Source organism: Chroicocephalus ridibundus, chromosome 5 (genome assembly GCF_963924245.1).
Source record: "Chroicocephalus ridibundus chromosome 5, bChrRid1.1, whole genome shotgun sequence".
NCBI classification, from domain to species: Eukaryota; Metazoa; Chordata; class Aves; order Charadriiformes; family Laridae; genus Chroicocephalus; species Chroicocephalus ridibundus.
Window position 1 is genome coordinate 55,971,006 of NC_086288.1, and position 21,897 is coordinate 55,992,902.

General features: G+C 39.8%; 1 protein-coding gene across 2 annotated transcripts in view; it reads right to left on the bottom strand.

The window, feature by feature from the left end:
- Nucleotides 1-612: 612 nt before the first annotated feature.
- Nucleotides 613-21,897, bottom strand: part of STK32B (serine/threonine kinase 32B) — a 175,128-nt gene continuing 153,843 nt past the window's right edge. For both annotated transcript variants that reach the window (XM_063335852.1, XM_063335853.1), the window contains exon 12: nucleotides 613-2,195. In XM_063335852.1, the coding sequence (XP_063191922.1) occupies nucleotides 2,057-2,195 (139 nt within the window). In that variant the 3' untranslated portion in view covers nucleotides 613-2,056. The remainder of the gene's footprint in view (nucleotides 2,196-21,897) is intronic.

A 21,897-nucleotide genomic window follows, 5' to 3' on the forward strand; every position in this document is an offset into this window, starting at 1 on the left:
TTCTGTTTTTGTATTCTCTAAAATGAGTCTGATTTGGGTGCCACAGTATGAACCAAAATGCAGTAGGGCTGTCAGGTCGAGACATTAAATCAAAAAATGCCTTCCCAGCCTGAATTTAGGTGCTACTATAGTTGCATCCTATGTAGCTCATGTACAAGATCACTCACAATAACTCTTCTTGCTCAAAACAACTGTAATCATAGAAAAAAAGCAAATGCGTCATTGCCTCTTTTTTCCCAAGTGTTTTTCTAATTGGGAAATTTTACATGGAAAAACTTAATAAATCACTGGCCCTGCTTACACAAACTGCATGGTTCTAATCTATATTAGCTGATACATCATGGATCCTGTAAGCATTTACGTACGAGCAGTATCATTAATTTTTGTAGGATTATCCAAGTAAGTAAAACCTTTCATTTCTTTCCAGGATCAAGATCCAAGATCCTACTACATTTTGACTGGAACAGAACAATTGGTGTTTCCAGAAATTATGTGAAATGTTATCCACTTTGGTCTTTCCCAAGTGAAACAATATTAAGCAAAAAATAAAAAAGTCATTATAAGAAGGGATGGGCATGAAATAGTTTATTCTGGGCAGTGAAATCTGTCCTCTCATGACCAGAGAAACTCTGCTCCTTTGCTGGATCCTATGATTTTTTCATTCCATGCCCAAATTAACCAGGTAGACCACACTCATGACAGAAGTAAATATTTTACCTTAGTACACATTTGTAAACTGCTCTGTTGTTGATAGGAACACCATATCATTTCATGGAGCAATAAAAATCTGTATTTTATGAAAAATTCATGACAAAAATTACATATAATGTGGAACCAAATTTTAAAATAGATTCAATTACAAAGAACTTTCTTTTGTAAAAGACAGAATGGAAACAATACAGTAAAAATAGATTATTACAAACAAAACGTTTTTCACTTCCAAAAGCCTAACTTATTTGTTTTAAAAAGTTGAAATGAAATTTGTTTGCGGATGGTAACGCTTAAAAAATAAAAGCACAATAGGACAGAACAAGCATGCATTTATTATAAAAATGTGGATGTACAAGTTGTAGAATACCATAAATATTTAGAATTGTGGACGTTGCTTAAAAAAAAGGTCTTTCATGTCAGCAATACTTTGGATAAACTATGTTTCTTTCTATTCAAGATGGTTTTCATCCAGAACAGATCCATGAAAACAGAGACACATGTAACTTCTTCACATTTTATGACATCTAACTATGGATCTGAACAAAGTCTGGATGTTTGTAGCTCTCCTTACTGAGCTGCTTTTCAACTCTGGCTCAGTCAGCCTATTGTTACAAATAAAAAAGTCTTTCTTTGTCGTGGTTATCACACACTACTAACGTGTCTGATCCTGCATCCACTAAAGTCACTAGCAAAACTTTGACTTGGCCAGGGTCACATCTTTTATTACAAAGCAGAATGCATGAAGTTAAAGAACAATGTGAATACATTCACGCTGCAACTTTTCCAACGAGCTTCAGGTATTTAAATGAAATTGTTCAGTGTTTGGCCTATTTGACACTACATTCACGTATTTACATCATATACATCTGTTATAAACTCAACAGCAGGTACTCAGAAACAGCTGTGTCCAGCAGTTTCACAAAATTCCAAACAGGACAATTTTAATTAATGGAGACAGAGAGGGTAAAGTAAAGCCTTCAAGATAAAGCTGGCCTCAATACAACTTTGTCTCTTGCAAGTAGCCAGAAACGTGGCAATCTTTGAGAGGCTGCGTAATGAATAGTTTCAAGTTTTCTTCCAGGATTTTGAAAAGGAAAGTCACACTTACTTATAAAACTGTATTGTGTTGCGGATGGTCATTTTTCCAGTGGCAGAGTAAAAAGAAGAGCAAGGTCCTACGTGGAAAGTATCAGCCGGTGTGCTCTGTGGGTTTTGTCCTTGGCTGGGGATCCTGCTTTTGGAGGAGTCAGATGTCCCGGGATCCGAGAGATAACAGAGAAGGCATGAGCAGAGAGCACCTTTCCTCCCCCTGCCAGGGTGGCAGCGTGTGCGGGGCCGTGGCTCACTAGCTGCTGCAGCCTCTTGTGCAGCCGTGTCCCAGTAAATTGTTGTTACGTCCATCCTGGAGTTTCTCATGGCTCTGAAGGGACGCTCTGCTGTCCATGCTGGAAGTCTGTCCGCTTTGATCCTGCTGCCTTCTTAATCTGCCAAAGGTTAAAAACATTGATGTAGCTATCATGTGCAGACAACTGTACCGGAATGACAGCCGTGGCCCAGCCTGGGGATAGCCACGTACACCTGCGTATAAAAACAGATCCCTGCACCATTCGATCTCTATTAACTCCTTGAGCCGCCATGTCTTCTAAATGCCAGTGATTGCTTCCTCCTAAGTATGTGCAGCTGGGTTTTGGTCAAACACTGCTCCCATTAAAGCCTATCATAAATAGTCAGCAGAAGAGAATGCTTTCTCTGGCTTTAGCACCTCTGCTCAGACCGTAACTTGACAAAACCTCCAGGTGGCTCAAGGCTGATGGGAGTTGTTGACTGGACACACAACAGCAGCAAAGCAGCTGCTCCCCTCTGCTCTCCTACAAAACTATCAGTAACCTCCATCAGTACAAGAGAAAAAAACATGAGCTGAAAGTATATTCAGTATTTCTCTTGTTACTACTTCATCTGTTGTCAGACCCTCCTAGGTGGTTTCAAAGAAAAAAACCAACAACAACAAAATCCTACACCGTTTACAGACTGCAAAGTCATCTTCTTTTAACATCATTTTCCAGAGAACAGCAACAGCCCTAGCAGCACCTGCAGTCCCCACCAATCATTTTATCATCAAGCTTCTCACCATTTCTGCCCAACACCGGTATAAACTTCTGTGATTTTACTGTGATTCGGGTGATACTCAGTGTTTTCCTCCAGATACAGACACAGTGTAAGTACTTTCAAGAAGGCTGTAAAGACTCATGATGAAGCTATGAAGTAGAGACCGATTTTTTTTGCAAACACGAACAGCTGCTCTTTTTGGAGGAATTTTTCTCTGACTGTTTTCTCAAAATGAGAAACAGCTGTTGATGTATTCTTGAAAAAGGCAGCAAGAGTTGGCACCAGAAACATTATGGAAGAACTCTTTGTTACAGTGATCGTAAGTGATATGTATATGATATACTCCAAAAAAAATTTGCAAGTAACATTGAATATGTAGAAAATACTCAATAATGGAAAAGCATGCAAAAATGAAATGTAAAGGGACAGTTTAAAAGGGTAAAATACTTCCAGGTGTCATAAAGACTACAGAGACACCATACTGAAAACTCAGAAGAGAATGTGAAAGGACATGAAATATCTGTCATAGATAAAAAGAGGAAGAAAGGAGGCTATTTAAAGTAAAAATAATGAAAACACTGTTTTAACCAAATAGGTTAAATTTAGAAGAGCACAAACACTGGCACATTAAATAAAAAAACTTTAAGGCAGACTGAAAAAACAGACTAGAGGAACAAATTGCTAAAAGCATTTACCCTAATAGTAATTTTTTCAAGTGCACCAGAAATAAGACTACCAGTGTCTCTGCAGGCCAATGGAGGACTGAGATATTAGAGGAAAGCTCAATAAATATGAGTCCCTGTCTGAAAAGCCAATGAATTTTCTTCACCAACGTCCATGAGAAATGAGCTTAGGGACATTCCTTTCTTTATGAGAAATTTGTCCATCATCTCCAGTTAAGCCATCAGTCAAACAGCTTGAGAACCAGTCATTCAAATGAATGTTGACAAATCATCAAGACAGTGAATTTTCACCCAAGGGCTCTAAGAAAATTGAAATATATAATTTCTGCACAGCTGAATGGAGTATGTAACTTACTGTTGAAACTGTCTTGGCACCAAGGAATGGAAGACAGCAAATGTGATGGCTTTTTTTTTTTTTTTTTTTCTGATAAGGGCTTCAAAAGAGATCCAGGGGACTACCATGAGAGTAATTGAATCAGACAAAGTCTTGAACTGTCTTAGGGTCTGAGCTACTGGCCCATATGAGACTAAAGTGTTTGTAGGCATCAACAGAAAAGGCTACAGCACTTGGAAACTCATCTTGCAAACTGTGGTTTGCAGATCTGTGCAAATGGCTAGATAGTGGAGTGAGACAAATTGTGGCCCTGTGGAGATCTGAGAAATCATTGCGTTTGTCTAAGACGCGCAAGTGCTTTCACCCTGAATTCATTTAATATTTACTGGGTTCATAAAAAGCTGAAAAAGAAGTCATTTACTGTACTGCTAAAATTAATGGGGAAATACAAAGTCTCAATAACAGCATAAAGCAGGAAAACACCAATTATTTTTTTTTCAAGCCACTCAGACTGGCACAAAGGCAGCATGTAAGGAGGACAGCGGGAAAGGAGAGAAATGAAGCCCATGCTGAGTTCAGAAGGTACCACTGACCAGCCTTGAACTTCTCACTCTTTACAGAGGTAGTTTCTATTGTTGATCTCCATTTATTTTCTTGTATCCTGTCCCTACTCCCCAGGTCTATTATTGAACCATAATTAGATTTTGGGGGTTTGGAAGTGCTGAAGAAATACATTGTTTTAGCAGTGCCTCATTGTATTCCCTTTTCAGACATTTTCTGTTTCCGTATCCAGATTCACTACCCATATTTGTCAAAATAAACAATAGGTTATTAACCTGATGATGTAGTAGAAATTTAGCTGTTATTTAAATGTTTAATAATTTGTCGATCACTTTATTCAGTGATTAAAATTGTGTTAAAGACTTCACTATAAGGCGCTGTAATGAGCATGCTAACACCTACTTACTAATGTGCCCTGGGGGCTGGGGAATTGGACTAAGAATCAGGAGATGCGGATCCTGTTTCTACCTCTGCCACCTTTTGGGCAAATTACAGCCCTTTTCTGTGCCTCAACTTCTCTCTTGACAAGTGGAAACAATGTAGGGAGGTGAAGCTAAAGGGGGAATTATATTTGCACAGAAATCTCACATGGTTTGGAGCTAGTCATAAATCTGAGCTGGATAAGTTGTGGCTAAGAAATAGAAACAAAAACAACATCAAAACCATGCCTGGAAACCGTGTGTTCTTATCAAGCCCGTGCCTGGAGGAGATTTTTTTTTAGATAAACTGGTGACAGAGCATGTATAGGCTCGTACTTGCGGCTCTCGATTGGGCAAAGGATGCAATGAGCGGGAACGTGCCAAGCAACATGGCACTTTGCTTGCAGTTGCGCATCAGATGCTGAGGCAGCTGCTGCCGAGAATGATGGCGGCTGAGAGCTTTGTGCCTCTAAGTACTGCTCTGTGCCTCGCAGGCCTGAATGAAAAGCGGAATTAGAGTCTGGTGCCTGTGGTGATTAAGAAAAGAAGGTAGCATATGTAATCAAGCAAAATGTAATTATGCTACATATGTAATTATGCGTATATGCACTATTGAATATATAAAAGTACAAAAGTGAAGAGAGCAGACTAGCCAAAAGCTAGCATGGAAAATATATAGTACTGAAGCAAAAAAAGACTGCGACAACTATGGCAGGCCAGAGTGAAAATCACAAACAACTAATGAGATCCAGCAGCAAACTTGGGGACCACCAGGGAAGAGCTTGCAGCTCAGCTTTGTTCACTAGATGAACCAAAATATTGAAACTTTGTCTTTAGGCTGCTTAGTAGGATAAGTTCAATGAAAAAGGATAAAAAGTTGCAGATTCAACACCACAGTCAAATTTTCAGATTTGCTAAGAGGCTAAGGCCTCCTCCCAAACCACTGCAATTTCAGCAAAAATAAAATAAGGCAATTGGTCTGTATTTCAGTCTAGCTCCAAACTGCAAATAGGCTCAGGTCAAGACCTAAACAAATCTCACCAGAGCAGCTGTGTGTGAACAAGCAGTTTCTTCAGCTAAAATGTTAGGAGACTTGCGGAAGTGAAATTTATTTGTGCATTCTTGATTCCTTGGTGCCAGAGCTGGAGCACTTTTCCGTCAGATCTCCTCAGCTTTTCAAAAACATGGGTACCTTGACACGGTTCCTGTAATCATGGCAAAATAAATGCAGTCTGGGCCATTCTGTTTAAAAATGGCACTAGTGCAATAAATCATTTGTAGGAAACTGCTTTCCAGTGAATGACTTATCTTGCCTTCAAGCTGATGCAGCCACAGGCTGTGATAACTTGATAAAGGCTCAGGGAGAATGAATGGCTTGATGGGGACATAGTTGTGGATCTGAACCAGGTAGCTGTTCCTTTTGCTGAGTGCTATTGACTGAGAATAAATGGTAAAATGGCCAGCTGCAGATGAAAAAAGTGAACAAGTGGTTCTAGTGGATAGTCATATGGGAAAAAAAAAAAAACCTGCAGGGAAGAGAGGATGAAAATGAGTTTGAACTGTGTCTATCACATTTATTCTATGACAGTGCTGTACAAATGCATAAGTGGCCTCAGAGGCAGTTGTGCTAGAAATTAAGAGTGGTTCTGCTGAACCAAAAAAGAGATAAGCTGAGTTTTCCTTCCCTTCACCACCGATCCATGCAATACTGATAGTGTGTGACACTGAGCATTGAACAACCTCCTCCGCAGCAGCGAGGAAGAAAGAGGCTGTACCAGCCACAAAAATGCATCAAGAAAAGTAACAGCCTTCAGTCAAGTCTTGGGCTTCATCAGTATTTCTGGTAAAGAGAAAGTGTCTGTGTGAGGTGTGGAAAGGTTTTTAAGATTCTTATTATCTTGATACTCAGATATTATAGTAGAGTTCCTGCAGCATTGATTTCCAATGCGGGATCTTGAATCAGATATTTGTCAGTGGAAGGGCATTCAAAGGACAGGGAAAAATTGTTGGTCCAAAAAACCCTATAGTGATATAGACCAGTGTTGTCAGGTTTACAAAATGTAGCTGCTCTGTTTGAAAGCTGTACGAGGCTGTTACGCTGCCTGTCACTCTTGCCTGTTTGTTCTGGCCAGGCAAGACCTCGGCGCACGAAAACACCTTTGTGCAGCTGAGGTACCCACCAATGGGCCAGTGTGAAACTGAAGCCTCAGAAATGCGAGGTGTTTCAAACAGTGGGCACACACTCGGCAACCATCAACAGAATTTCTACTGACAAAAAGAGAATTCAAACCAGGCAGAACTACCACTCTTCCGAGACTTCCACACGTACCAGGTCCTACAAGACTCTCTTTTTATGGCAGAAAATTTGCGACTGAGTTTGCCAATGTTGCAAACCCGGTGGGTGGGGAGGAATGAAAATGGTCTGAGTGGGCAGTGGAATTTATTTTTCCATTTCTAGATTCAGCATTTTACCTTGGCCTATTGGTATTTCAAACACTTTGCTGGAGAAGAAGATATGCTTTTGCTTATGGTTTGGGGAAAAGGTGGGCATAATAAGACGAGCTTTAGAAACTGTAGTTTTATTACAGGAAAAATGTTCTGTTCATGAAAACTTTTACATCCCTTGAAAGAAGCTCTGAGGAGTAGATAAATCTGTGTAACATTTATCCCAGTTATTCTTCACAAGGAAAGGCGTCTGAGGTCAGAACAGACCAGGCACGTCTATGCAAGCTTTTCAAACTCATGAATCCTGGGGGACAGCTTGCTAAATAGTTAGAAACCCACCTCAGTTCTATGATTTAGCAGCTACACATAAGTAATGCTGATGTCTTGTCCAGATGGCCTTGCTAGAAGGCTAATTATGAACATGTCTGAATCAGGAGAAAAAAATAACTGATCTGTCATGGGGAATGGCTGTGCTCAGAAAGGAACTATTTCAGCTACACGTCTCTGTGCATGTCACTGTGGTTTGTCTACTGGAGCACAGATACAGAAGTTACAAGGGGAATTTCAGAAAACCAACAAAGAGCCTTATGTCCAAATACCGTGTTTTTAGAAAATCAGTTGATATACATGGTCTCTCTGAAAGACAGTATTCTCTCAAAATACTGCACTAAAACCTTTTCATTCTCAATAGAAAAGATGTTGCAATGAAATTTTGTAAAGGAGTTAGAAAAAGCCAGAAAGTGACAGACGTAGGCATAGTTTTGTTACGTAGTGCTCATAGAAAATAGAAATGCGGAAGTTATGCCATATAACTAAAATTGCTGGAGATGCTGAAGTTGTAAAACTTCCAGACAAACTGAAAATAATTTTTACAGAGTATTATAATGCCATAAAGGTGGATTCTGTAAAGTATGACGAGCCCTACTGTAGCAATATCTCCCAGGGGTGCTTGCAGAGTTGGGAATACCCAGCATGCCTAGCCAAGACAGTGGTTAGTTGTAGATAGCCAACACTGGAGTGAGGCATCTTGGCACTGAGGGCAGGCAAGGCGTCAGTTTGGTGCCCACTGCTGTTGTCTGCTATTTGACTTTAGTTTAACTTTTTGTTCAATGTGGTAGTGATGCATCAAAATTTTTATACAAACACAGGCAAAAAATTGCCTGGGTGAACGAATCAGACATGGTCAACATGACCGCTTCCTCAAGGTAGTGATGCTTTAACTCTTCCCACCCCACCACTGCCTGTCCCTGAACACAACTAATCTGTCTCGATGATAACTAAGCACTGTTTTACTAAGTGGTCCAGAATTTGCTTTCTAAAGAAATGGAGATGGTTAGTGGCTGGCTGTATCCCTCATCAGAACTGGATTCCCTGCTTGGTTACACACAAAACAAAGACAGAACTTTCAACCCAAACAATTTGATAAATTTGTGGTGCTCTAGAGCTCCACAAACTATATCCCCACCCATCTTCTTTATTTCCAGTCAAAACGTGTGAAAAGAAAGACTTAATGGGACTTTGGAGTCTAACTGTGGCAATAAGACTTGCGTATTTCCTCCTCGTGGAACAAGTACAAAGTATATCCCCGTGTTCCTCACATTTTGGAGTGGTTTTATGCAGCGAAACTTGTTCTGAGAAAGAACAGAAGGATTTGGACTGTGAAGGCTCGAAAGGACTCACACTGTCACCTCAAAGTCCAACATCACCTTTGGTATTGGTAACCTGGAGTGTGATAGAAAGTACAAACAGAAAGCTGCGGGGTAGCTTGCACTTTACATTTCTGCATAACCATCATGAGAAGCCATATATTTTGGTTTACCTCTCGGGCCTAAATAATGAGCGTTCAGTGGTAAGTAGGTGGTAGACAGGTGAAAGCTAACAGTGTTGGTCATGTCAGCTCGTTTTCGGGATCAGCTCACCTAGCAGCCCCAGAAAGACTCTGTTCCTTTGGTTTGACACTGAATAAGAATGTTCATGGCACCCACAGTCTCTCATGCTTTAGCCAGAAAAACAGTCGCTTCCCCAAGCTCACGCAAAGCTTTATCTTATGTAAAATCCCTTATTTAAACTTTATAGGAGCTCATACATATCACTAAAAGTGCATATACTACAAAATCAGGGCAATTTTTCGGCAGTAATACGTAGGTCCTGCAGTGTGCCCATGTCTTTTCAGAAATAATGGGTTATATGAATGTGCATCTTATACGCCACTTTTAAAACTTCCTCCATTGTTTTCCTGCCATCATTTTAACATCAATTGCAGGCAATGATTGTAGAAATATTGATAACTGAGCATGATTTCTGGGACAATAAGCAGCTTGGCTTGTCATCTGGCTGCCACTGTGGGGAATAAGAATTGAGTTTGATACACGGACAGTTAATAATTTTCTGCCTGCATTTTTAAAGGTTTCTCTTATAAATTGGTTCTTGCTGTGTTCTATTTCTGTAAAAATTGAAGAAGCAGGCAGTATTTTACAATTGTAAATGAATGTTACTCTTTCTCTTGTATCTCCATTATTCTGCTTACTAGTTCTCATCTGACAGGTTTTCAGTCAACTACATTTTTTAGTGAAAAGGTAAAATAAAGAAGAAGAAAGAAGTGAGCAAAGCATCCCGATCAGGTTATTTTTAACTGAATAGGCATATTTGGGAAGAGTATTTTTACTTTTCAAAACAAAATAGCCACAAAATGTATCACAAAGGAGTGAAAATTCCTGCATTGATTGGCTTTCTTTTTTGAAAAGTTAACAAAAATAAGCCGATGAGCTGATTGGAAGTTCAGGAAATTTGCTTATTTTACACTTCCATCCATAAAGAAGAGAACACTAACCTTTGCTCAGTGTAAATCTTAAGGAAACACGCTAATCAAAAAGAACAAATACAGTACTCCTGGATCGTCCACATCCTGTTGAGATCCCGTCTTGCCCTTTCATGCTCAGGTTTGCTTCCCAAGGAAAGCAGGGTGAGGAGTTGGCATATGATTAGGGCACATGAGCAGTCTCTGGCCAAATTCTGCGAAATTCCCCAATTTGAAGAGAAGTGCTTTGACTTCATAGCAACATATATCAGAACTAATTGATATACTAATCCTGTTTAAGATTAGGTTACCTGGTAAACTGAACATCTGCCAAACTATTCGTCCACTTCCCATTCCCCAGCGGTTCCCAGGAGGGCTCTCGTGTCAGGCAGCAAACAGAGTGCTGCATGGGAATGTAATTTCTGTATTTTAGGCATTGGGTACTTTCACACCAGAAGGTAAAATGGCGCAGGGATTGATGCCTGGAAGCTAAGTGGCACAGACTGGCACGCATCGTTATGGCTTAGCTCTCTCATCTTCAGACCAGAGTTGTTGTATTCCAGCTGCCTATTAGGCAGCCTTTGGTCTATGTTAACCTCAAAAAAACGAAGGGAATTGCTTCAGAGAGCAATTTTGGCCTGGGAAAAATTGTGCCGGAGACCAAGCTAACAATGAGCAGCATGGAAGATTGTTGATATTCTGCCTTTGAAGAATAGGCAGAAAACAACAATGAAGGTGACAAGTGCAGAATAAGGGGGAAAAAAAGAAAGTGAAAATGGAAGAAGGAGAGTTAAACACATGAGAAACGAGGAAGGATTCAAAAGAATGCCGACTGTGGAGATTTAATTAATTAAACTAATTATATAGCTAATTAAAACTATCTCAAAAGACAGTCGCATATAGCTAATGTTCTTTTTTATTTAAAAACCCTCTACACCTAACAGAGGAGCAGTAACCATGGCAGAGTTAAATAGCTTGTGCACAGCTCTTTAGCTTGTGCACAGAGTGATGTCGGTAGTGTTTGCATGAAAGCAGAAATAACTGAAAAGTGTATGAATTTTCTAAGCATTTTCAAGTAACCAAGGCAGGCACAAGCTTGCTCTGCAGCGGACGAGGCTTGGGGCAGCCCAGGGCAGACTTTAGGACTGACTGGAGCAGACTCAACACTCATCACTCAGCAACGTCGGCGCCGAGTCACACAACTCCAAACTGAAAATTGGGGTCTGTAATCCCAGATAATTTCCCCCTGCTCCAGAGTCTGTGTTGAGAACCCACATGTGCAGAGCCATTTTAAAGGAAAGACAATGCTACTGTGTGTTTGTGTAGTAGTGGGTATGTATTTTGGGAGACCTGGGTCCAAGTAAGTCACCTCATCATATCACTAGCAAAAGTGGATGTCGTGAGTCTTCCTTGATAATGTTCTTCCTTGATAACGTTCATGCTTATAACTTGCTTTTTCTTGCCCACATGGGTAGGTACATATGGCTCAAGTGCAATTGCCCCACAAGTGGTGTTTGGTGCCGCACGAGATGCCCTTGATTGCCTGACACTCAGAGAGAGCAGGCAGAGGCAAGAGCAGACCACAGCTGACCTCTGCCTGTTGGGCTGGCAGACAATCATTTAGTTTTGCAGAAATTAACAGAGACCACAACTGTGGGATGGATTTTATGCCAGCTAACTATAGACAGCGGAAAGATTAGTTCAGGCTCTCTCTATAGGATACATGGAGGCACTAACATAGAATAATTAGTTCCAGTCTAAGTAATCTAATATATGTGTCACAGATTAATCTTGGGAGATACAAGTCTCTCTTCAGTGTACTAAAGGAGCTTAAACTAAGTAAATTATTTTAAAATTTGTTGAAGGAATATAGTCCTGCTGCATCTTTAGAAAAATATACACCTTTCCCCTCTGAACCACAGATTCAAGTCCCCTCCTGTCTAGCAGCTGTATAAGCTCACCACACACTGCACTGCTTAGCAGAGTCAATTTGCCTCTGGATTAGAGCTAATTTGCACCCACACTGTTCAGGCGTGCAGAAATTGAATAGTCCCATCAGCCTGGTGCGTAGCACACGCCGATAAACACTGCCAAGAGCTGGGTAATGAAGTCACCGAGGAGCACAGGGGTGCAATTGCCTGTTCATCCATGCAGTCGTGCCTATAGCGTATTCAGGCTCTGGGTCTGACAGCAATGGCTTTTCTGCACGACTTGGGCTATATCTTGAAAAATACTTTGTCATCTAATTCCCATTTGTTCCAGAAACCTTTGAAAATCTTCCATGTGCCCTTTGGGGTAGGAGTTGTTCTGTGTCTAACCAATATTTACCTCAGTCTGTCTTTGACCCCAAACATGTACGCTTGGTAGTGACTCTTTCAATAGAAACAGCCATAAACTCAGGTCTGTTTTCCTAACGCGCTGTGACGTATGTGTTTTGATGGCTCAGTAGATTGCCATGTAATCATTCAAATACCTCTGGTTTAACTCCATTTAAATTTAAATGACTGAGGCACAGACTAAAAGTTATGCTTTATTACAGCTGAATATGAAAAGTAAAATTATGGAGGAAGTAGCCCCATGTAGCACAGATGTCTTCTTGTACCATTGACACTCATGACGTTTACTCCCACCCTTTCCAAAAATCCTTGGGGAAATATGCTCGCACCATGGGTAATTGATTCAGGTTGATAGTTCCTATGGAGTAATTACGCTCAGTAAATGCCTGTGAATATAATTTTCTATCAACCAGCAGTTTATAATCAAGCATAATGGGTTCAGGTGCACATACAGTGTGAGTGACATGTGAAATACTAGTATGTGGAAGTCAAGTGACAAATTTTACTGGATGCTGTAGCATGTTGACCTGCAATGTCTTGAAATCTCAGGTTTACCCTGGGAATTGAAAAAGCAAAATAAGAGTGAAGAGATGAAGTAAATAAATGAAAACAGCAAATAATGCACAGGCATTTAAGAAAATTAAACTGAAACAACCAATTAACGCTAACATTAAAGCCATGTTCAGACTAGAAAAATAGGTGTCTTTTAGAAGTGGATTACTCTCTGTCCAAGACCAGGTGCATCGTAAAAAATACCTGTCTTGTTCAGTCACATTGTACAACATGAACTAGTTTTTCTAGTTTAGATACATCCGTAGATCCACACGTACAAGCAACAGGAAAGCAGCTATGAAATTTCCCAATCATTTATTGGACTTTGTGGGACCATAGGGAGAAAAATTTCTTTCTAGTTAGGCAGAATCCATATTTAAAACTACAGGCAATTGCCCATGAATAAGGATATTTCTCAGCAGTGTGGGCCAAATCTCATTCTCAAGAAAGACACTAATTTCCTAGCCTGCCTTTGGTGTGTACCCTGAGGGATGCAGGCTCACCCTTTTGCGAAGCCGTCAGCAGATAGATAGATTGCAGGAGTTGCTGTGAAATATTCTTGTCCTTTATTCTTCTGGTGCAAGTTTCAAGGTAAAATGATCCTTCGGGTCAAGTCCAAGGGGAGAAGGACAATTCTTGTCTGCATCTAGAGTTAGAGCTACTTCACTGGAACCATATTGTCAACCAGTACCATCTCCCCTGAGACCCTGGACCTCAGGGCAGGATGATTTTACAGAGGAGCTGGGGTGAAGAGGCCTGTTAACAGACAGCAGACCACAGCACAAGCATAATTTTGCTAACAGACTGAAAATTTAAGGACAAATATTAGCCTGGTGCCTGTGAAATGCCTGCTGCCTTTGCAGTGACTTTGGTGCAGGTGGCTGCAGCTCTGTGGCAGTGAACTGGTGTGCCAGATTGCCACAACAAAGCAGGACTGGATGAAAGGGCAGCCAGCCATCACCAAAACACAGCCATTTGATCCCATCTCGTTTCTTCTCTTTGCTCTTCTTGCTTCTCCCCTGAACGCTGAGAAGAGGATCCTGGTTCAGAGGTGAGCGGGGAAAATATTAGCTGTGACAACCCATTTGCGTAGCAGCATCGATTTCCTTAATGTGGCATCTCTAATTGAAACTGCAGCTCCATGGGGGCTGTACAGTCAATAATTTAAGAATTAAGGTATGTGGAAAGCCAGTCTAGCTCTGTCTGATTACTGGGACCTGACAATAGTTCTCAGACTGGAACAAGAGTCTGGGAGGAGGCTGGTTCAGCTCTACCTTTCTCCTATTCTCACAGCCACAGGCTTCGAGGAATCAGAGCCTGTGAGTTCCCAAGGAGCAACCGCAGCCTGCACTAACCTCTCTGCTGGCTCATCCCTCTCCACCTACTCCTCACACAAAATTTCTCTGACAAAGTCCAAAACTTAGATTCACAAGAAGTCTACTTAACCCTGCAGCACTCTCATTCCCTGAAAGATGGACCCCCTGCCAATGGAGACCTAGCTGGTAGTTCACGTGTGATCGCACAGCGTAGTTCTCGGCCTTTAGTTAATCACCAATCCTCCTTACACAATGCAATGGGAAGGTGGGTGCCTGACACAGGGATCCATGGAAACCACTGTATTGAAGACCGAGCCGTCTAGGCTCGTCACTAAGGTGCACCCACAACAGGCGCATGTGGATGGGACACAGGGAAATTATCTCTAGATGGGTTTCACAACCCTGAGGGCTTCCCAGGGGCTGGGTGCCTGATGTCCCCTGAAATACAGCAAGGGACAATCTGAATCTTAACTAAATCTATTACTGCCCTAAATATGCTTTATTTTCCCTATTTCCAAAAAGGAAATATATATATATATGTACTTGCATATATACACACACAAATATATGTACACTTTACTGTGCAACCCTTGTGCTATTATGAAGATGGAGCCCTTATAAGCACTGAGAAAGCATAAAGGCACATACCAAGCCATTCCAACTAACACACATTCCAGCCTCTCATAGTGGTCCATTTCAGATACTAGTGGACGCTGTCAAAGAACAAGCCAAATGGAGACAAATGTCTGCTGTGACGTATCCTCCTCTCTTCTGACATTTCCAGACTCCCCAAACCGACGAGTGCATCAGAGGTCTCATGTCTTAGGGACCTTGATGGCTCTTTCTCCATTAATTTCTCTAATCCTTTTCTGAATCTTTTCGTATGCTTAGCATACAGGGCAGCACTTGGCCACATGCTGTATTGCACAGAAAAGTATGGTTTGTTTTCTTTTAAACCTGCAGCCCAACACCTTTGTGACCTTGAGTTACCAGAAAAAGTGAATAATCATTGCTTAGTCATCTTCTCAATAAGTTTCATATTATTATTTAGCCTGTTTCTGTCTTTTCAGTTGCCACTTCTCTGAGTTTAAACTAGTTCAAGTCTATGAAATCCTTCAACATGAGCTATGCCACACCTCTGCTCGATCCTGTTTTTCTTTTTTTTGTAACCGTTCAAAGTGTTCGGTATCTTTTTTGAGATAAGGAAGCAGAACTGTAGACAGAATGGAAGATGCGGGTGTATATATATGTACATATATCTATATACACACAATGATATCCTGATTTCATTTCTTTATAGCTTCCTTTGCAACTTTGAGCATATTAACACCGTTTAGTTGTCCACTAAGCATCATGCTATCCACAGTCTTTTCAAAATCTCTCTCCTTCGTAACTGAAGTGAATCTAGAGTCTATTGTCCTAAAGGTAAAGTTTAGATTATTTTATTGCTAACATATTTACATTTATCAGTACTGAATTTCAGCTGCCATTTTTTATTACCTTGCAACTCATAACCATGACTATGATTATCTACTGCAGCTATTTGCGGTCAGATTTAGTTTTGACTGCTCTGGTATCAGAAGTGGACTTCGTCACCTCACCATTCACCTCCTTTTCCGGCTCCTGTATGAATATATTCAACAGGTGCACAAGGTGCCATAATGACTGGCAATAATCATGTTACATCGTTACTGGCTTGTTTCTGCATTGCTTCAGCAACTGGCCCCAAAATGCTTTCTTAAAACAGGATGAGGAGTTCAGTCTTCATGACTCATTCTTAATTTATGGAGACTTGTAACAAGTGAGAATTTATGCTAGTTTAGGCCATGAAGAGAGATGAATAGAAATCATGAAGGTAATCCTTTATGGACACTGAACAGTCACGACCTGTTATGCAGCCTGCATTTATCATAGATACGATTTGTCCCATGTAACCTATTAAAAATAGATATATAGATATATATATTATATGGTGGTCAGAATCATACAGTTATGGTTCCTCTCGAAAGTCTGAGATGTGCAAGTTAAGATTTTTGTTTTCTCTGCCTGGGAACTGACTTTTGATTAGTTTTTATGAGATGTATTTGTGTTAAATTTTCTGTAAATGGAAAAGAATTGCAGTGTTGAGGATCTGCATCTGTTATCCCGGTCCTTCCACGACCATATTTCTGCACAGAGAATGCTCTGATACATGCATTCCCACACAAACTTTCATTCCCAAAGCTGGATGTCCATTTGGTGAAGTGTAGCCACTGCAATGATATGGTTACTTTCTTGGGAAAACTTTCACCATGTTTCCTGGAAGGCTTTGAAAATGAGGTTCCAGATACTCATTAGCTTTTTTTTTTTTTTTTTTTATTTTTCCCCCATGAAACTGTGAAGGGAACATATTATTGAAACAATGGCTTTTTTATGACCGCTATTCTCTCAAAAAAAAGTGAATGTGAAGGTATGCCTACAGAAAAATAACCATCTTGGACCTGCTATACTCAAATCTTTAGGCAGCTTGGCCTAAAGAAGACCTAAGAAGAGGGTCACATTTGACCTGGTAATTCTAAGCCAGTAATAATGAGCAGGAATCAAAGGCAAAAGTGAAAGGGCTTGTGTGACCAAGTAGCAGTTATTAGTGCCCAAAACCAAGCTAGGTTCAATCGTGTTCAGAAAGGCATCTTTCTAATTAGGTGAGATTTCAGGAGCAATCTCCAAAAACAGACATACCCATTACAAAAGGGACAAGAGAGAGATGAGTGAAGAGCAGCGCAACCACTTGAAATTCTCAGAAAGAGATGGATTTAAACTGAATTAAGGTCAGCAGAAGTGGCAAGAAAAGAAACGTTGTGCTGTAGCCTCATCCAAAAAGCATTCAGATATTATGGAGATTATGATAATATAAATATCTCTGGAGACACTAAGTGACATAAAATACCTATTAAGAAAAGTGCATTCATTGAGGTATACTGCAAATCATTATGAATATTCAATTCCAATCAAAATGAAATGAAAGAGAGCACTCAGGGACTCTGGATTTAAATCTGAAAAGACAATTGAAAGGAAAGTAAAGCAACTACAAAGAAAGAGATAATAAATTTGAGCTTATAAAAAATGCAGAGAATATTAAGTAATCTTTTCACTTATGATATGGAAAAATCAGACAACATGATTTTAAGCATCTTAATATGCTTAAAATACGCTCCTTCAACTTTTGCTCTTTATTCCAGGAACAGAGAGGTGTCTGTTCACCTAGAGCTGTGTACTATCTTTTAGGAAAGAATTAGGTATGGCCAAACAGTAGGAATTACAGTACGAAAAGAGAGGGAGATGTGCAGCATCCATCTGACTGCTTCAATTTGTGGAAGAATTGTTAGTGTGATTGCATTGAACCAATACTGAGAAGAGAAGTAAGGTGTACCCGTAGCTTAGGAAGGGGGCAAGCCCATTCAGATCAGTGGGGAATAGACAGCTGAATATCACTGCAATGCTATTGCAGGATATTAGCATTAAATAAAAAAACCTCCAACTTCAAAGTCATTTGTAAGTTTTTTAAAGTTGCCACTAGCATTGATAAAAATATGGATATTTTGTTCATCCCTCCATCCCATTTATTACACTAACTCTGCAGAATTCTAACCCTTTTTCACATACACGGTATATATGAAATACATATTCTGCTCAGTAAAATGTGGTTATATGATTTTGCTTTCATTAGCAGACTGATAATTTTGATGGCAAGTTTCTGAGGCGTCTAACTGAAGGATTGTTCTGGCTGAGGAGCAGATATTTCCTGTGGTTTCTCCTCTGTTCTTTGTTTGCTCACCTCTTTAATCTTAAAGAGGAAGAGGCTCAGGAGCTGTAAAGGATGAGAAATGTGATTCCACTACAAGCAAATATTGAATCTTATTTCTTCATTTTTGGCTATTTCAGGGTTTGGACATTCATGAGCAGATGTAGATGTACATGAAGATTTGCTTAGTGATAACAGCACAAAAATAGCAAAATAATCTGTGCTCAGCTTTTTAATAAAGCTATGAATGAACAGTGTGACTTTATCTTTACAATCTTTCTTTCCCTGACAAAGAAATTGAAAATATAGCCTACAACTTCTAAAGAAGAGCAACATCTCAAAAAATTTCTGGCAAGTCTATAGGAATACACATTCAGATACTGCAGAACATTTGGTGCTGCTTTTCTAGATATAATAAAATATCTATCCATAGAAATAGATTAAAAAAAAAAAAAACAGAAAAAAAAATAATTTGTCAGCAAAAGGAGCCAAACAACTCCCTGAAAACAAGCTCAGATCATATTCTCCGCCTAAGACCCAGTACATGGACCATGTTTAGATCACAGTTTATTTAGTTTATGTGTTCAAAACTAAGTAAGAGATATCACTGACACTCTTAAGAAGAACAGAAAACATTTCCTGCACCACATTCAAACTTGGATTGTAAAAGGATTTTCCTATTTTATCGTACTTTGGATCAGGACCTGGGTACCCCTCTCTTAAAGATACTGCAAGATAACATTGATGTGGACAGATGACATACACTTGTGTCATGTCAGAAGACACACGTGTATTTTAATTTGTACCTCACACCCAGTGAAATATCTAGTTAAATGAGAATAAAGCCTTCCACCTAGAGACACTTCAGCCACCCTGGTATCTGAAGCACTGGCAAAAAATCAAGATAAAAATCTGGTCACAGTGTAAGGGATTTCATTCTGGATGCTTCATGTGGTCCTGCATAAATGAAGATGAAAGTATAAAGCCGTCTCTTCGGAACAGCTTAGCCATTTTACATGGAATAGAAAGTATTTTCAACCCATGAAAGTTGCACCTCCCTAAAGCTGCTCCTGGTCTGCTGCTCCATTATTTGGAGTTGTATATCAACGTCCCAAGAGGAAATGACATTGGGTGTGGAGGACAAACATGGCCCAGCTTCAATTTTCCTTTTATTAGAAGAAATGTTGTATCATAGGAACCACTGTTAACTCGTATCACAGAAATATTTCGGAACATTCAGTGTCCATTTTGCAGACATGAAAGCAGTATACCTTTCAGATTTCACAAATTTCCCAGACTGTTTTATAGCACTAAGAGCAATGAGGACATGCCTAGCTAAACTGAAATACGGAACTACACCTGGACTTCTCTTCTGTAACTTTTTGTTAGCCCTTTTTAGCAGACAGGGCAGTCTTTTGCATTAATACAAATCTTAGGAAAATGGAAAACGGTTTTGTTTCATCGTCTGCAAACTTCTTTGTTTGATGGAGTTGTTTTCTGGCTTTTTATACAGAGAAACTGAGCATACTTGGTCTTCCCTCCATTCCTCCTCATCTCCCCAGTGAATTCTCAATAGTATCAACACAAGACCTCAGGGGAGGTTTAGATTGGATATTAGGAAACATTTTTTCACTGAAAGAGTTATTAAACATTGGAATAGGCTGCCCAGGGAGGTGGTGGATTCACCATCCCTGGAGATGTTTAAAAAAAGGGTAGATGGGGCACTGAGGGACATCGTTTAGAAGTGGCTTTTGTCAGGGTAGGCTAAAGGTTGGACTCGATGATCTTAAAGGTCCCTTCCAACCTCAACAATTCTATGATTCTATGATTCTAAGACGCTGTGCAAACAGGAGTGTGTAAGTAAAGATATACAAATCTAACTTTTGTTACCCACTGCAAATAATCATTGACTTCACACTTCTTTGTCCAGGAAGCCCTGTGCAGTTAAATCCAATATATAAAGAGAACAGCTAATATCATGGCTCCAAGTCCCCCTTTCCTAATTCCTATTTTAACAAAATACATTTGCTCTATCATTCTGCAGTGTAAGTTTGTGCTCTCTGACTGTATACTATATCCTATTTCTTTCTAATTCTTCAAATATTTCATCCTATCTCATAACTGTTCAAATCATAGATATCAGCTACATAGGTAAAGTATAGTCCAACCAAATAAATTACATTCAAGGGCAACGGAAGGCTTGCTGAGAAGATATGTTGCCTGAATGCTACTGGTAAAGCCATCTGGGAAAACATCAGCCTTTTTAACTGAGCCTACTCATTCGGAAGCGTGGCTTAGCTAAAATGGACTCTGTCTTCCTCATGCTTCCTCATCTTGCTTAAAACATTCCTATAAATACCAGGGTCCAATTACTTAGCTGCAGAAAGCAATAGAAAAGTGAAAATGTGCACATTCTGTCTTTGCCAGCGTTAACTTACACTATTAAGTTATTTCATGCAGTCTCTTGAATTATTTTTTAATTCATTTCAGCCTAGTAAGCCTTTTCTCTACCCCCTCCCAGCCCCATCCCTTAACTGCAGTTTAAGAGTTCCTGACAGTCTCCCAAGCTTCTTGGAAAGAAAATAAATATGGTGTATTTCAAGATTTGCAGTATCTGTTGCAGGATGAAAGATATATAGTGAGAGAGAGACACAGCCTGGAAGTACCAGCAAGACATTCAATAAAAACAGATTCTGCTTTTCGTAGCAGATGTTTTACAAGTATTGGATGGCAAGATGTTGTGGAACTGGGATGGTTAATGCCACACCACCTACACATCACTATGTCAATTTAGGCGGCTCAATTAAAAACATCTGAATTTTTTCCTAGAATCCTTTTAGTTTGCAGATTCTCATCTTTTCCCTTGAAAGATGGGCTAAATTTTTTGATTCATACTTTCTTAGGATTTATGTAGTGTTCTGTGCCACTGAAATAAACTGAGCAGAAGGCTTAAATCACAATAAAATGTAGCTTTTTGTAGCTGAATAAAACAAATATCTAAGGAAGTATGCAGATATTTTCAAACAGCTAGACTACAGAAGCAATTCTGACTACATAGAGGAACACGGAGGAATAATATCTAAACATCTAGAACATCTAGCTGTATTAATCTGACACTGATTTGAAGCCCTGCTTGGGGTTGACACCTCACCTAATGATACGGTCACAAATTATTGGATATAGTGTTTGTAGGAACAGTTCACGTCTTTCAGCATCTGCAGCTCTTCCTAAGAGCTTGATTGGCCACATGGCTTTGGAAGTCCATGTAAGTACACCCTCAGCCTGAGGGCATAGAAAGGTCTAAGGAAACACACCATGTGTAGTTTGTGTATAGCGTGTAGCCGCTTCTCTCCGGTATGAGGACACCCGAGTCTGACATTGCTCTTGTTTTGTTTCCATTAACTTGAATTCACTTTGCACTTCTAAATTTGACCTCTGCTTCCCCCCTTATCAACATTTTTGTCTTTGAAAAGCATTACAGAGGTCTCTCCATGTCCTTCTTCAGCTTTAATACAATTTAAACAAGAAATGGCTTAAGACAATGCAGGATCTGTTGTAAGTCCATACTAAATATTTTTCCTTTACCTTGTCAAAGCCAATCAAGCAATGCCCGAAACACATGCTGTTCTGAATGAAGTGCATGTGTTTTATTTGTACTCCATTTAAACTTCTCATTTATCTCTCAACAGCCTCTCAGAGTCCTTTATAGCTTGTCATGTTACTGGGGTTGTTCAATATGAAAAAAAATGAAAAAAAAAAATTCCCGTGCGCTGCTAAAAAAGATTTAAGAATAACACAGTAAAATAATGTCACAAGAAATTGCCAATGCTACTGAACACACACAGTGAGATTCTGG